A 14,029-nucleotide genomic window follows, 5' to 3' on the forward strand; every position below is an offset into this window, starting at 1 on the left:
GTCAAAATCGTGTAGTACACGCCTAAATCGTGAAAGTTGGCAGGTATGCTGATGTATTAATTTTCTATTATAAGGCTGTTGCATTAAAAGATGTATTTAAATGGGTAGTTTTGGTTGCATCTCCAATGGAATTTTGAATTGAAATTATAACCATAACTTGAAGGAAAGAAATATTTTTTTGGAAAAAGGGTGGGGAAGGTGGGGGCAATTTGTGTATTAGACAAAAGTAAAAAATGAGCATATTACCAATTCTAAGTTCTTTGACTACAGTTGTTCTGTATCTGAAACCTAGTATGTGTCAACTATTTTAATTAAAATCCAAATTTAAACCTGTATCAATTGTGAAAATTGTGTCCATTTTTGCCCCAATGGTTCAGGGTTGGACCTCTGCAGTCGTATCCAGCTGCTCATGGCAAAGCAATTTATTTAAAGGGGCACTAGCTATGAGATATATAAAAAATATGTATGATTTTTTTTTTTCAATCATTAATGAAAGTGAAATAGTGAAAAAATATTTCGCTTTAAACCGCCAAGTATGGTTCAATATTGACAGATTAAGCTAAGAAACATTGATGATGAATAATTCTTTCTGAAAATTGGTGTCTGGGTTTATATACGTCAGCTGTACTGTCTGATGTGTTTTCAGATTCATCAATCAACAACTTCCTGGATACAGAATACTTACATCATTTTACACATGGTAGCCAAGCCCAAGTAGAAATTTTTCTTGGCATCTTTCTCTTGAACTAAAAAATCAAGGATTTCTGAAAATTGGTTTCAGTGTTTATATAAGTCAGCTATACTGTCTGATGTGTATTCATATTCAACATTCAACATCTTCCTGTTTACCAAACACTTGTATCATTTTACACAGGATAGCCAAGTTGAAAATTTTCTTCGCATCTTTCTCAGGAACTACAATACAAGGATTTCTGAAAATTGGTTTCAGGGTTTATATAAGTCAGCTATACTGTCTGATGAGTTTTCAGATTCAACATTCAACATCTTCCTGTTTACCAAAATATTTGGGCAGGGCCGCTGGGGTATCATTGATGAGCAGTAGCTCACACTTTCACTTGTTCAACCTCATTGAATCTGTATTAGTGTGAACTTCAATTTAAGCCCTTAGCTAGAGATGGATAACGCATGCAGTGTGCATGTACCATATTTTAAAGGAAAAGAATGTCAACATTGAAATTGATTTATTGTGATTATAACCCTGTCCCATGTTATGCAATTATAAAAACATCTCAATAGTTTCTGACTTTACAGCATTTTTGACTTTTTTAATTTGGATAAATGTTTTACATGGTAGTAAATCAAATATGAGAATTTGAGTCAAATTTTGTAAATCAAATATGAGAATTTTTTTACCAATGATTAGTAAAGAAGGCGAGACATTTCAGCGTGTATAAAAAGTTAACCGTAAAATATCAATTTTAGACCTAGTTTATGAATTACTGTAATTTATTTACCTGGACTATATTACTTAGAATTTTACAATGCTGGTGCTACCTGCCTGGATGATTTGAATAACTATATTTATTTATTGATTGATTTAAAGGGAAATTATCAATACCAGAAGAAAAAGTGATGACTCAAGAGATACATACAGTAATCACCCCAGTTACAACTCCAGTTCCAGAGGAGGATACATTTAAAGAACAGAGATCAGTGAGTCCCCAACCATTAACACCAAGCAATGAAAGAAAGGAAATTGTAATACCAACTATACAGGTAATGATAAAAAAAAAATTGAAAGTTTACAAGTCCTGTAGATTTCTGCAAAAAAAATAATTCTGCAACACTTCTACTGCTTTATAAAAAATGACTACTGCAACTCAGAAATTGGTGGCAATATTTAGATTCCCTTGTAATTCCTTTCAACCACAACATATTTTTGTCACCTTTTTTCTGAAACAATCACTGGCGTCAACGTGATGACCGTAACTGCAATTACGATCATCCCAGTATGTCGGACACAAATATAGGGATGTGTCCGCCATATTGGGATGATCGTCACTGCAGTAACAATCATCACTCTGACAACAGTGAACAATAGCAGAACAAATGTTACAGCTTGACAGAGATGAGTTGTAAATTTTGAGTACTTTTCAGATTTGTCAGATACGTACTTCCAGCTTAAACTGTAAATACTTGAATAACTTGAATGATCAAACTTTAAAATCCTTGTCAGTTGCAAATTTCTCCATATTACCTTATATAAAATTGAGAATGGAAATGGGGAATGTGTCAAAGAGACAACAACCCGACCAAATAAAAAACAACAGCAGAGGGTCACCAACAGGTCTTCAATGTAGCGAGAAATTCCCGCACCCGGAGGCGTCCTTCAGCTGGCCCCTAAACAAATATATACTAGTCCAGTGATAATGAACGCCATACTAATTTCCAAATTGTACACAAGAAACTAAAATTAAAATAATACAAGACTAACAAAGGCCAGAGGCTCCTGACTTGGGACAGGCGCAAAAATTATATAGAATTTATAATTTGTTGAGCCTGTACCCACAAAATCCAGGAAAATCTGTATCCAAAGAATAATAATGAATCCACAGTAAATGATATTTGGTATGCAGTTATATAAGCATTGGCATATCTCATTACCATGGAGATTATTTCAGTCATGGTCTATTGACTTTGAAGCTTTTGCTTAGTTTTCATATACAAAATGTATTAGTTTGTGGTTAGGTCATTTCATTGAGAACCACTTGTGGTAGGTCTATTATTTTTGGTATGCAGTTGTATAAGCATTAGCACATCTTATTTTAATTTGAGAAAATGTGTGCTTTACCTCAAAGTCATGGCCTTTTGACTTTGAAACTTTTGCTTAGTTTACATGTAGTTTTTGATTAGGTCAGTTTAAGCTGAACCACTAATGATAAGTCATTGATATTTGGGATGCAAATGTATTGTTTGCAATTTTCATTTCCATCACATGGAGATTATATAACCCTACCCCCTCATTATGGTTCATAGTTTACAAGTTAATGTCTGTGTTTAGGTTTGTTTAAAGGTGAAAAGTTAATGGTATTTGGTATGCAGTTGTTTTAGCATAATGGCACATCTGATTTCCTTGGAGTTATTTTAGCAGTGTACCTTCAGTCATGGTTCATTGACTTTGCTATTTTAATTTTTACATTTGTATTATCAAATAACAAATAGGTAAGACATATCTCTGTGTTAACAGTTACATGTTTTACAAAGCAGAAACAAGGTAAATGAACAAACAATCACAAATTTGTATGTATACATGATGTAAAATAATTAATGAAGGACTTGTCTTTTGTTCATTTGTTGTATTCACTTTGTCTGTCTCCCTTTAGTGAAGTAACTCAAATGGTTCACTTAATTACTTTTAAATAGGAGGTGGCATAAGGCAATGTTGAGAAATCATTACTTGTATCTGATACACAATTTTATATTCCTGTTATGTTCACAAAATTTCAAATTGAATATATTTTTCAGGCTCAAGGGACAGAAGTTTCAGATGAAAGCACACAAATGCCAGAGACTGCAGTGGTAATAAAAGAATCAGCTGTTGAAACAGTATTACCTGAACCATGGGGTGATCCTTATTTACCGATACCAGAAGAAAATCCTGATTTTGAGATAGAATTTTTGGATCATCCAGTACCAATGTGAGATATAAGTATTGCATATCAGAGTTAGTAGTCAAACCCTCAACATTTAGGTTTCAATAAAAGTAAAAGATACTTCATAAATTTGATGCATTTGTAGCTCTCTTTATGGATTAATATCATCGGGAAAGCTTGATAAAAACCCTGTGAAATATGTTAATCCAATTGTCTGAACTATCGTGAACCTCAATCCATCAATTGGAAATTACAACTTCAAAATACTGATGGATTCTGCCAGGCAATGGGCTAAACGAGAGAAAGAAGACTTAGATACTCTTTCTGAATGGATAAAGGCTGTTAGGTGGTTGATACAAATCAGAATTAAGAAACTGAATGTGTCTATCAATACCATCAATCTTTAAAGACCAAAATGTTGCAAAACACTTGTCCTACCTCCATGGCAAATATATTGTTGTCCCTGCAGATAAAGCCCCAAACAATATCGTTTTTGTGTGTAAATATCATTACATAAACTGTTTGATCAACGAATTAGGTATTGACAATTCACTTGCTAACTCAACATATACCGGTACCCTCACGACACTGACCAAAGAGGGAATCCTGAATAAACATAGGTCTGTTCTATGTTCCTTTGGAATTTCAACCAAAGATGAAGAACTGGATCTTCTACTACTGTATTGGATAACTTAACTACATAAGTGTCCTTACAAACAAAGGTATATTGCTGGGTCTACCAATGCTACACCAAAGCATTTTTAGCTCACCTGACTTGAAAGGTCAAGTGAGCTTTTCTCATCACTTGGCGTCTGTCGTAATCGTTGTTAACTTTTACAAAAATATTCTCGTCTGAAACTACTGGGCCAAATTGAACTAAACTAAAGCAAAATCATCATTTGGGTATCTAGTTTAAGATTTGTGTTCGGTGACCAGGCAAAACAACAAAGATGGCTGCCATGGCTAAACATAGAACATAGGGGTAAAATGTAGATTTTGGCTTATATCTCTGAAGCCAAAGCATTTAGAGCAAATCTGACATGGGGTTGAATTGTTCATCTAGTCAGATTTATCAGCCCTGAAATTTTCAGATGAATTGAACAACCCGTTGTTGGGTTGCTGCACCTGAATTGGTAATTTTAAGGAACGTTGGCTGTTTTTGGTTAATACCTTAAATATTATTATAGATAGAGATAAACTGTAAACAGCCATAATGTTCCGCAAAGTAAGATCTACAAATAAGTCAACATGACCAAAATGGGCAGTTGACCCTTTAAGGAGTTATTACTCTTTATAGTCATTTTTTAACAATTTTTCATAAATTTTTGTTATCTTTTACAAAAAACTTCTCCTCTGAAACTATTATGACAAATTAAACCAAACTTTTCCACATTCATCATTAGGGTATCTAGTTTAGAAAATGTGTCCGATGACCGCAACTGCGAACTAAGATAGCCAACCTGGCTAAAAATAGTACAAGATAGGGTGAAATGCAATTTTTGGCTCATATCTCTAAAACCAAAGCATTTAGACCAAATCTTACAGAATACAATTGTTCATTAGGTCAACATCTATCTGCCCTGAAATTTTTAGATGAATCAAGCAATCTGTTTTTGAGTTGCTATAACTGAATTGGTAATTTTAAGAAAATTTAGCAGCTTTTGGCTATTATCTTGAATATCATCATAGATAAGAGATAAACTGTAAACAGCAATAATGGACAGCAAAGTAAGACTTACAAATAATTCAACATGATCAAAATGGTCAATTGACCCCTTAAGAAGTTATTGCCCTTTATAGTCAATTTTTAACAGTTTTCATAAATTTTGAAAATTATTGTAAATTTACAAAATATTTCCACTTTTGCTACTTGGCCGAGATCATTATTGATAGAGATAATCGTAAGCAGCAAGAATGTTCAGTAAAGTAAGATATACAAACACATCACCATCACCAAAACACAATTTTGTCATGAATCCATTTGTGTCCTTTGTTTGATATGCACATAAACCAAGGTGAGCGACAAAGAGTCTCTTGTCTAAATTATTGACATCTTTTTTTATCACCAATCAAAGCCGGGCTTCAAAGTTATTGTGAAACTGCCTATTCTTGAGTTGGCGTGAATCAGATGTGGATACTAAAAAAAATCCAAAGGTCTTTTCTAGTGCATACCGAACAAAACTATTCATTCGATTTGTAATAACATGAGCAACACGATGGGTGCAACATGTGGAGCATGATCTGCTAACCCTTCCAGAGCACCTGAGATCACCCCAAGCTGGTATCTTTTACCCCTCCTTTACAAGGATTTCTGAAATTTGTTTTCAGGGTTTATACAGGTCAGCTATACCGTGTGATGTGTTTTCAGATTCATCACTGAACAACTTCCTATTTACTGTCAATATTATCTTGAGTATAATAATAGATAAAGATAAACTGTAAACAGCAAAAATGTTCAGCAAAGTAAGCTCTTCAAATAAGTCAACATGATCAAAATTGTCAATTCAGTAAATTTTGCACAATTTTTCTAAATTTTTGATTTTTTTACAATAAATGTTCGCCAATGAATCTACTGGGAACAAATAAAGATAAACAAAGCCACTATAAAATTCTATGGGAAAATTGTAAAAAAAAACATCAATTTCAATGCTCACAACTTGAAAACTTAAATAATGATAAGGGGTCTCATACCTGCCAACTTTTGAAAATGGCCATGGGGGTTTTTGTGCGCGGCACTATTTTTGAGGGTAGAATTTTTCGCGGCATTTTTTCGTGTGATGATTTGCCTCCTTAAAGTGTCTGACATACTTCTTTTTTTGGGGGTGATAGTTGAAGATGCTATTATAACCTATCTTTTTTTTAAATTGTTTGATTGTTGTATTCTTTTTGTTGAGATAAACACCAGTAAGATGACTTTATGTTTGTCTGATACATTGTCAAGAAATAAAAAAAAAAGTAATAATTTTAATAATTTAATCACAGGCACTTGTTAAACTCCATATTGACAGAAACAAGTGCCTGTGAATTTAATAACAAAAAAAACAACAATATTTGAGGGTCTGGAATGGGGTCTGTTGTCCTGTAAACATTAAATGTTCACCCCTTTTTTCTCTAAACTTCAAATAATTTGACCACGCATTTCTCCAATTTTCATTTTGTTTTTGTCCGTTATTCCCTTATCTTTATTTTTTAAGGGCATTATATTCTTTAATCATTTAACCCTCATATATTATATAGATCAATATCACAAGCAGTACTAGAATGTTTGGAGACATCATTAAGGCCACCGTGGTCAACTTTAAAGTCTCTGTTGCAAACTTTACAAAAGGCATGTGACAATCCTAACGTTGATTTAGACAACCAGCCCCTGTACTTGACATCATTCTCCCATTTCTCTAAGTATTTGCACGAAGCAACACGCCTTTTTTTCTTAGGCGGTGACAGGACTATTTTGCAAGTGATAACTCGCCCATCATATTTCAATTTTTATAAATTTAACACCCAAGCTAAAAAAAAACAACTCAAAATTTCGATTCTTTGATTGTTTACTATGCCGACATTAATCAACTGGTGAATGCGTGATCGCTAAATTTTGATTGGATGAAATTTGTCAGACACGATTTGTCTCCCTTGGGAAAACTTTCAAAAGTTCAAAATCGGGAACAAAAATATTTTTCGTGTAAATTTTACTAAAATCGTGTTTTTTGGCTATTTTCACGATCACGATCGTGTAATCGGGACAGAGGGTCAAAATCGTGTAGTACACGCCTAAATCGTGAAAGTTGGCAGGTATGGGGTCTTCAGTAAATATTGTAAGACTACAATGGAATGACCTGCTTTAGATTTAACTACTGGTCTGAATTAAACTAAACTTGGCCTCAATCATTTTTAGGGTATCTAATACTAATATGATTTTACAGGTTTTCCTAAAAATCACAGTAGATACAGGTGAGCAACACTGGCTCTTGAGAGCCTCTAGTTAAGAAAAATAGTGTGAATCTTTGGGCATTTGAGTCTTTTCTTGGATGGCATTGATGTATTGTCTTTGATATAATGCCTAATTATTGATTAGTACTGTCCATTTTTTTATTTGCAGTACATTGTGTGCAGCTCCTGCAGATGACATGGTGGCTACACAGTCCCTTATTTCTTTACCTAGATCTGGTTCTCCTAAAACTATAACTCCTGATGGACAATCTAGTCCAGTTTCATCTGATGATAGTACTACTCTGCAGTCGAGTGTATCTGACACTTTTAACCAGAGTGTGTCAATGGGTCAGTGGTTACTCAGTAAAAGTGAAGGTGAAGTGGCAGATTATATATTAAATGATGGTAAGTATATTTTTTATTGACTTAGTGTCAGAGGCAGATTTAGAGGGTTTTTCAGGGGGCCCCCTTTTCTGGGAAAAAAATTGTTTATTTTATAGAAAATCACTAAAGCATGGCTGGAGCGGGCCCCCTCTTAGGCAGTCAGTGGTCCCCCACTGATGCAAAATGTTTGATCCGCCACCGAGTGTTTTTCCCATCAAGGTCATTTCAGTGAGTATCTTTAATTACTGTGGATTCATTTATTTTCTTGGGTACCAATTTTCGTGGATTATGAGAAACTTGCATGTTCATGGATATTTTATTTAGTGGTTTTGCCCAATTCTGCATATAAGTCGATAAGAAATTTTTTATTCATTGAACATCTAATTTGGTGGTTCACCTGTAAACAAAGAAAATTGGTATCCAACAAATAATAATGAATTTACAGTACATATATTTAGGCTGCATTTCTTTCTAACCAAAATTTTGTAAACGTTGTGTGGCGTTTGTTGTTGTTTTATAAACGCTATGAAAGTAGAAACAAATACAACGTTTTAATACGTTTTTACTGACCCTGTTTGAACTTTCAATAATGCATGCACATGTTGTTGGTAAACAGACTTTTTACAAAAGTAGAAAAAATACATTGTTTAATCAGGCTAAAGTTTGTACTAACAAACGACGAACGACAAACTGTAGGCGCATCTTTAGCGATTGCATAGTTTGTCAAAGTTTATGTAGAAAACGTAGAAAGAAATGCACCCAAAATGTGACAATTAACAATCCATATTAAACATGAATTGCATATTGTGTGCATTACTGGCACAAACATGTTCAAATAAAGCCCTTGCTGGCATGTCAGTTTCCTCATGTGCAATTGTATTCTATTTGTATATGTAAAGGAATTCATAAATTAAAGTAACATCAGATTTTCAAACATTTGTTTTTATGTTATTTTGTCATTATTTTATATAGAATATAATGAAACAGTTTGATATATGAGTAAATTGCTCTTTAAATAAAATAAGGTGATGTGGTATGATTGGTAGTGGGGCAATTGAAACCAAACTTGGTCACAATCATCTTTGTCATATCTTATTTAAAAATTGCCAACTAACATGGAAAACATGGCTTAAAATACTCAAGATAGAGGAAATATGATTGAAGAAGATATGTTCACAATGATAAGATCTACATTTTGTCTGAACACATCAAAACTTTATGACTAGGAGTTATTGTCTAAAAGGATGAATTTTACCAATTTTATATATTCCTGGCTTTTATTTTGAAAACTATAACACAAAGAAAAACCTTGAATAACAAAATTCACTCTTAAAATAGTTAAAACTTAGCCTCAATCTTAAAACAACTTTTTATACGACCGCAAAATTTTTGCAGTCGTATATTGGTATGACGTTGGCGTCGGCGTCGTCGTCCAAAGACACATTGGTTTTCGCACTATAACTTTAGTTTAAGTAAATAGAAATCGATGAAATTTAAACACAAGGTTTATGACCATAAAAGGAAGGTTGGGATTGATTTAAAGAGTTTTGGTCCCAACAGTTTAGGAATTAGGGGCCAAAAAAGGGCCCAAATAAGCATTTTTCTTGGTTTTCGCACAATAACTTAAGTATAAGTAAAAAGAAATCTATGAAATTTAAACACCAGGTTTATGACCATAAAAGGAAGGTTGGGATTGATTTAAAGAGTTTTGGTCCCAACAGTTTGGGAGTTAGGGGCCAAAAAGGGGCCCAAATAAGCATTTTTCTTGGTTTTTCGCACAATAACTTTAGTATAAGTAAATAGAAATCTATGAAATTTAAACACAAGGTTTATGACCACAAAAGGAAGGTTGGGATTGATTTTGGGAGTTTTGGTTCCAACAGTTTAGGAATTGGGGGCCAAAAAAGGGCCCAAATAAGCATTTTTCTTGGTTTTTTACACAATAACTTTAGTATAAGTAAATAGAAATCTATGAAATTTAAACACAAGGTTTATGACCATAAAAGGAAGGTTGGGATTGATTTTGGTAGTTTTGGTCCCAACAGTTTAGGAATTAGGGTCCCAAAGGGTCCAAATTAAACTTTGTTTGATTTCATCAAAAATTGAATAATTGGGGTTCTTTAATATGCCGAATCTAACCCTGTATGTAGATTCTTAATTTTTGGTCCTGTTTTCAAATTGGTCTACATTAAGGTCCAAAGGGTCCAAAATTAAACTTAGTTTGATTTTAACAAACATTGAATTCTTGGGGTTCTTTGATATGCTGAATCTAAACATGTACTTAGATTTTTGATTATGGGCCCAGTTTTCAAGTTGGTCCAAATGGGGGTCCAAAATTAAACTTTGTTTGATTTCAACAAAAAATTGAATTCTTGGGGTTCTTTGATATGCTGAATTTAAACATGTACTTAGATTTTTGATTATGGGCCCAGTTTTCAAGTTGGTCCAAATCGGGGTCCAAAATTAAACTTTGTCTGATTTCAACAAACATTGAATCCTTGGGGGTTCTTTGATATGCTGAATTTAAACATGTATTAAGATTTTTGCTTATAGGCTCAGTTTTCAAGTTGGTCCAAATCAGGTACCAAAATAAAACTTTGTTTGATTTCAACAAAAATTGAATATATGGGGTTCTTTGATATATGCTGAATCTAACCATGTATTTAGATTTTTGATATTTGGGCCGGGTTATCAAATTGGTCCACATTGAGTTCTAATAATAAACTCATCATAGATACCAGGACTAAATTTATTATATACGCCAGACGCGCGTTTCGTCTACAAAAGACTCATCAGTGACGCTCGAATCCAAAAAAGTTAAAAAGGCCAAATAAAGTACGAAGTTGAAGAGCATTGAGAACCAAAATTCCTATAAGTTTTGCCAGATACAGCTAAGGTAATCTATGCTTGAGGTAGAAAAGCCTTAGTATTTCAAAAAATTCTAAAATTTGTAAACAGTGAGTAAATTTATAAATATAACCATATCAATGACAATTCATGTCAGCACAAAAAGTGCTGACTACTGGGCTTGTGATACTCTCGGGGAAATAAATCTCCACCAGCAGTGGCATCGACCCAGTGGTTGTCATAGATACCAGGACTAAATTTAGTATATACTCCAGACGCGCATTTCGTCTACAAAAGACTCATCAGTGACGCTCGAAACCAAAGGGTCCAAAATTAAACTTTATTTCATTTCATCAAAAATTGAATTCTTGGGGTTCTTTGATATGCTGAATCTAACCATGTATTTAGATTTTGGATATTGGACCATAATAGGTAAATTTAAATTTTACATTGAGGTTCTGAAAAAAGAAATTACCAATTCACCAACATTCCAACTGACTCCATTTTCAGAAATCCACATCTGTAACAAACATAAACTTTTAGCTACCACTTTACAAACAGAACCGAATACAATGAAAGTCCCTACTATGTATTGGCTTCCGAAGCTACACAAAACACCTTACAAATATAGATTTATTTCGTCTTCAAGCCATTGTTCCACTACTTAATTGTCTTTTTTTCTTACCAGTACACTTGGTACAATCAAAAACCTGATAATAAATTGTTCAAATAAGGCCTTCGAAATTAGTGGAATTAATTACTTTTGGAGTGTCAAGAACTCGTTGGAAGTACTTGATAAATTACATGCTTATATTGGTGATTTTGAATCTGTTCAAAGTTTTGATTTTTCTACCCTGTATACCACATTGCCTCACATTCTCATTAAGAAAAAAGTCACCCACCTAATTAAATGGGCATTTAAAAAGTCAGAATGTGAATATATATGTTCAAACTCTTTTAGGTCATTTTTTAGTAGCAATAAACAAAAAAAGTATGTCAATTGGACATGCTTTGATACTATATATGCCCTTGAATTTTTACTAGATAACATTTTTGTTCGCTTTGGAGATTCCATATATCGTCAGGTTATTGGAATTCCAATGGGGACTAACTGTGCACCACTTATTGCGGACCTGTTTTTGTATTGCTATGAGTTACAATTTATGACAAAAATCAGCAAAGACCCATCGAAACAACATCTCATAAACAAATTTAATAATACTTTTAGATATTTGGATGACATTTTGGCTCTCAATAATGACGACTTCAGTATGTATACTAAAGAAATTTATCCTGTTGAACTTACTTTAAATAAAGCTAATACTAACAATGACCACTGCCCTTTCCTCGATCTTGATATCTATATCACTAACGGAAAGCTTAATACTAAAATTTATGATAAAAGAGATGATTTTTCATTTCCTATCGTTAATTATCCATTTTTAGATGGTGACGTTCCATTGTCACCATCTTACGGTGTTTATATATCTCAACTTGTACGATTCGCTCGTGTATGTAACAATGTTTTAGATTTTAACGAGGGAAATTTATGTATTACTGAAAAATTATTACACCAGGGTTTTCGATATCACAAACTAGTCAAAACATTTACTAAATTTTATCATCGGTATAAAGACATCATTCGTTAATATAGCTCAACATGCAGACTTCTGATATGTTCAGGTATTTCACATCCAATTTTTTATGGAAATATTCTTTATAAAGCACAAAAATGTCAGTATTCACCTCAGAAACTAACAAAACCTTTAAATAGACTTATCAAGAAGGGATATAGTTACGATACTGTTGTCAGGTAACTAAAGATTGCTTATTTTGGCGTTAATATTGGTTCACTTATAGGGTCTTTGCATCGGAACTAAACACATTTATTCTAAAAACAGTTGTTGGCATGACACGGGTTATGTGATTCTCATATATGTTATGATGGTATGATACTAAACCCCTAACGGGAAGGATTGTGACTGATGTTCATATGATGAAATCATAATCTTTCAGTCAGTTTAATTGAAAGCTGGAGCTGGCATGTCAGTTAACTGCTAGTAGTCTGTTGTTATTTATGTATTATTGTCATTTTGTTTATTTTCTTTGGTTACATCTTCTGACATCAGACTCAGACTTCTCTTGAACTGAATTTTAATGTGCGTATTGTTATGCGTTTACTTTTCTACATTGGTTAGAGGTATAGGGGGAGGGTTGAGATCTCACAAACATGTTTAACCCCGCCGCATTTTTGCGCCTGTCCCAAGTCAGGAGCCTCTGGCCTTTGTTAGTCTTGTATTATTTTAATTTTAGTTTCTTGTGTACAATTTGGAAATTAGTATGGCGTTCATTATCACTGGACTAGTATATATTTGTTTAGGGGCCAGCTGAAGGACGCCTCCGGGTGCGGGAATTTCTCACTACATTGAAGACCTGTTGGTGACCCTCTGCTGTTGTTTTTTATTTGGTCGGGTTGTTGTCTCGTTGACACATTCCCCATTTCCATTCTCAATTTTATTAAACTTGCTGGAAAAGATATTTTTTTAAATTTTACTTTGCCATGGTATTTTGACCCCCATTTGGTATATTGAATCCCCTACCTTAGACCTTATAATTTCCAAAAATCTGGCAATTCCAAATCTTTTATGTAGTAAGAATGCACCAACAAGTAGTTTGTATGTATTAAACTTGCTGGAAAAGATATTTTTAAAATTTTACTTTGCCATGGTATTTAGACCCCCCTGCAGTATATTGAACCCCCTACTCTAGACCTTAAATTAAAAAAGTTCTGGCAATTCTAACTCTTTTATGTAGTTAGAATACACCAATCAGTAGTTTGTTTGTATTTAACTTGCTGGAAAAGATATTTTGAAAATTTTACTTTGCCATGGTATTTTGACCCCCTCCCCCTGTTTTACCATGGAAAATCGAAACTACCCTTATATATATATATGTTATAATTACAAATCATTAAAGCATTCAAGCTACATATGGTCTAGTTATAATGTGTCAATAAGTATTTCCAATGACATTTTGTTGGTAAAGACTTCAGAGCACTTATCATGCTTATACCAAGCAAAGATATTTCTTTTAATCAAGCATGGAAAATTTACCTCCCCTTCTTGTATGAATGATTTTTTAATCTATGATAAATTTTAGAATAATGTATAATGTTCTAATAATCATCTAGGATGAAAAAAACAGGGGGGTTCAATTTACCATGGGGGTTCAATTTTCCGTTCAATTTACCATGGGGG

At 33.4% G+C, this 14,029-nt stretch overlaps 1 protein-coding gene across 2 annotated transcripts in view; it reads left to right on the forward strand.

Annotated features, from left to right (window-relative positions):
* LOC139514209 (protein TALPID3-like) overlaps positions 1-14,029 on the forward strand; it is a 178,458-nt gene that overhangs the window by 138,511 nt on the left and 25,918 nt on the right. For both annotated transcript variants that reach the window (XM_071303034.1, XM_071303035.1), the window contains 3 exons: positions 1,565-1,737; positions 3,487-3,659; positions 7,711-7,946. In XM_071303034.1, the coding sequence (XP_071159135.1) occupies positions 1,565-1,737; positions 3,487-3,659; positions 7,711-7,946 (582 nt within the window). The remainder of the gene's footprint in view (positions 1-1,564; positions 1,738-3,486; positions 3,660-7,710; positions 7,947-14,029) is intronic.

The sequence above is a fragment of the Mytilus edulis genome, chromosome 3 (assembly GCF_963676685.1).
Source record: "Mytilus edulis chromosome 3, xbMytEdul2.2, whole genome shotgun sequence".
Lineage (NCBI taxonomy): Eukaryota > Metazoa > Mollusca > Bivalvia > Mytilida > Mytilidae > Mytilus > Mytilus edulis.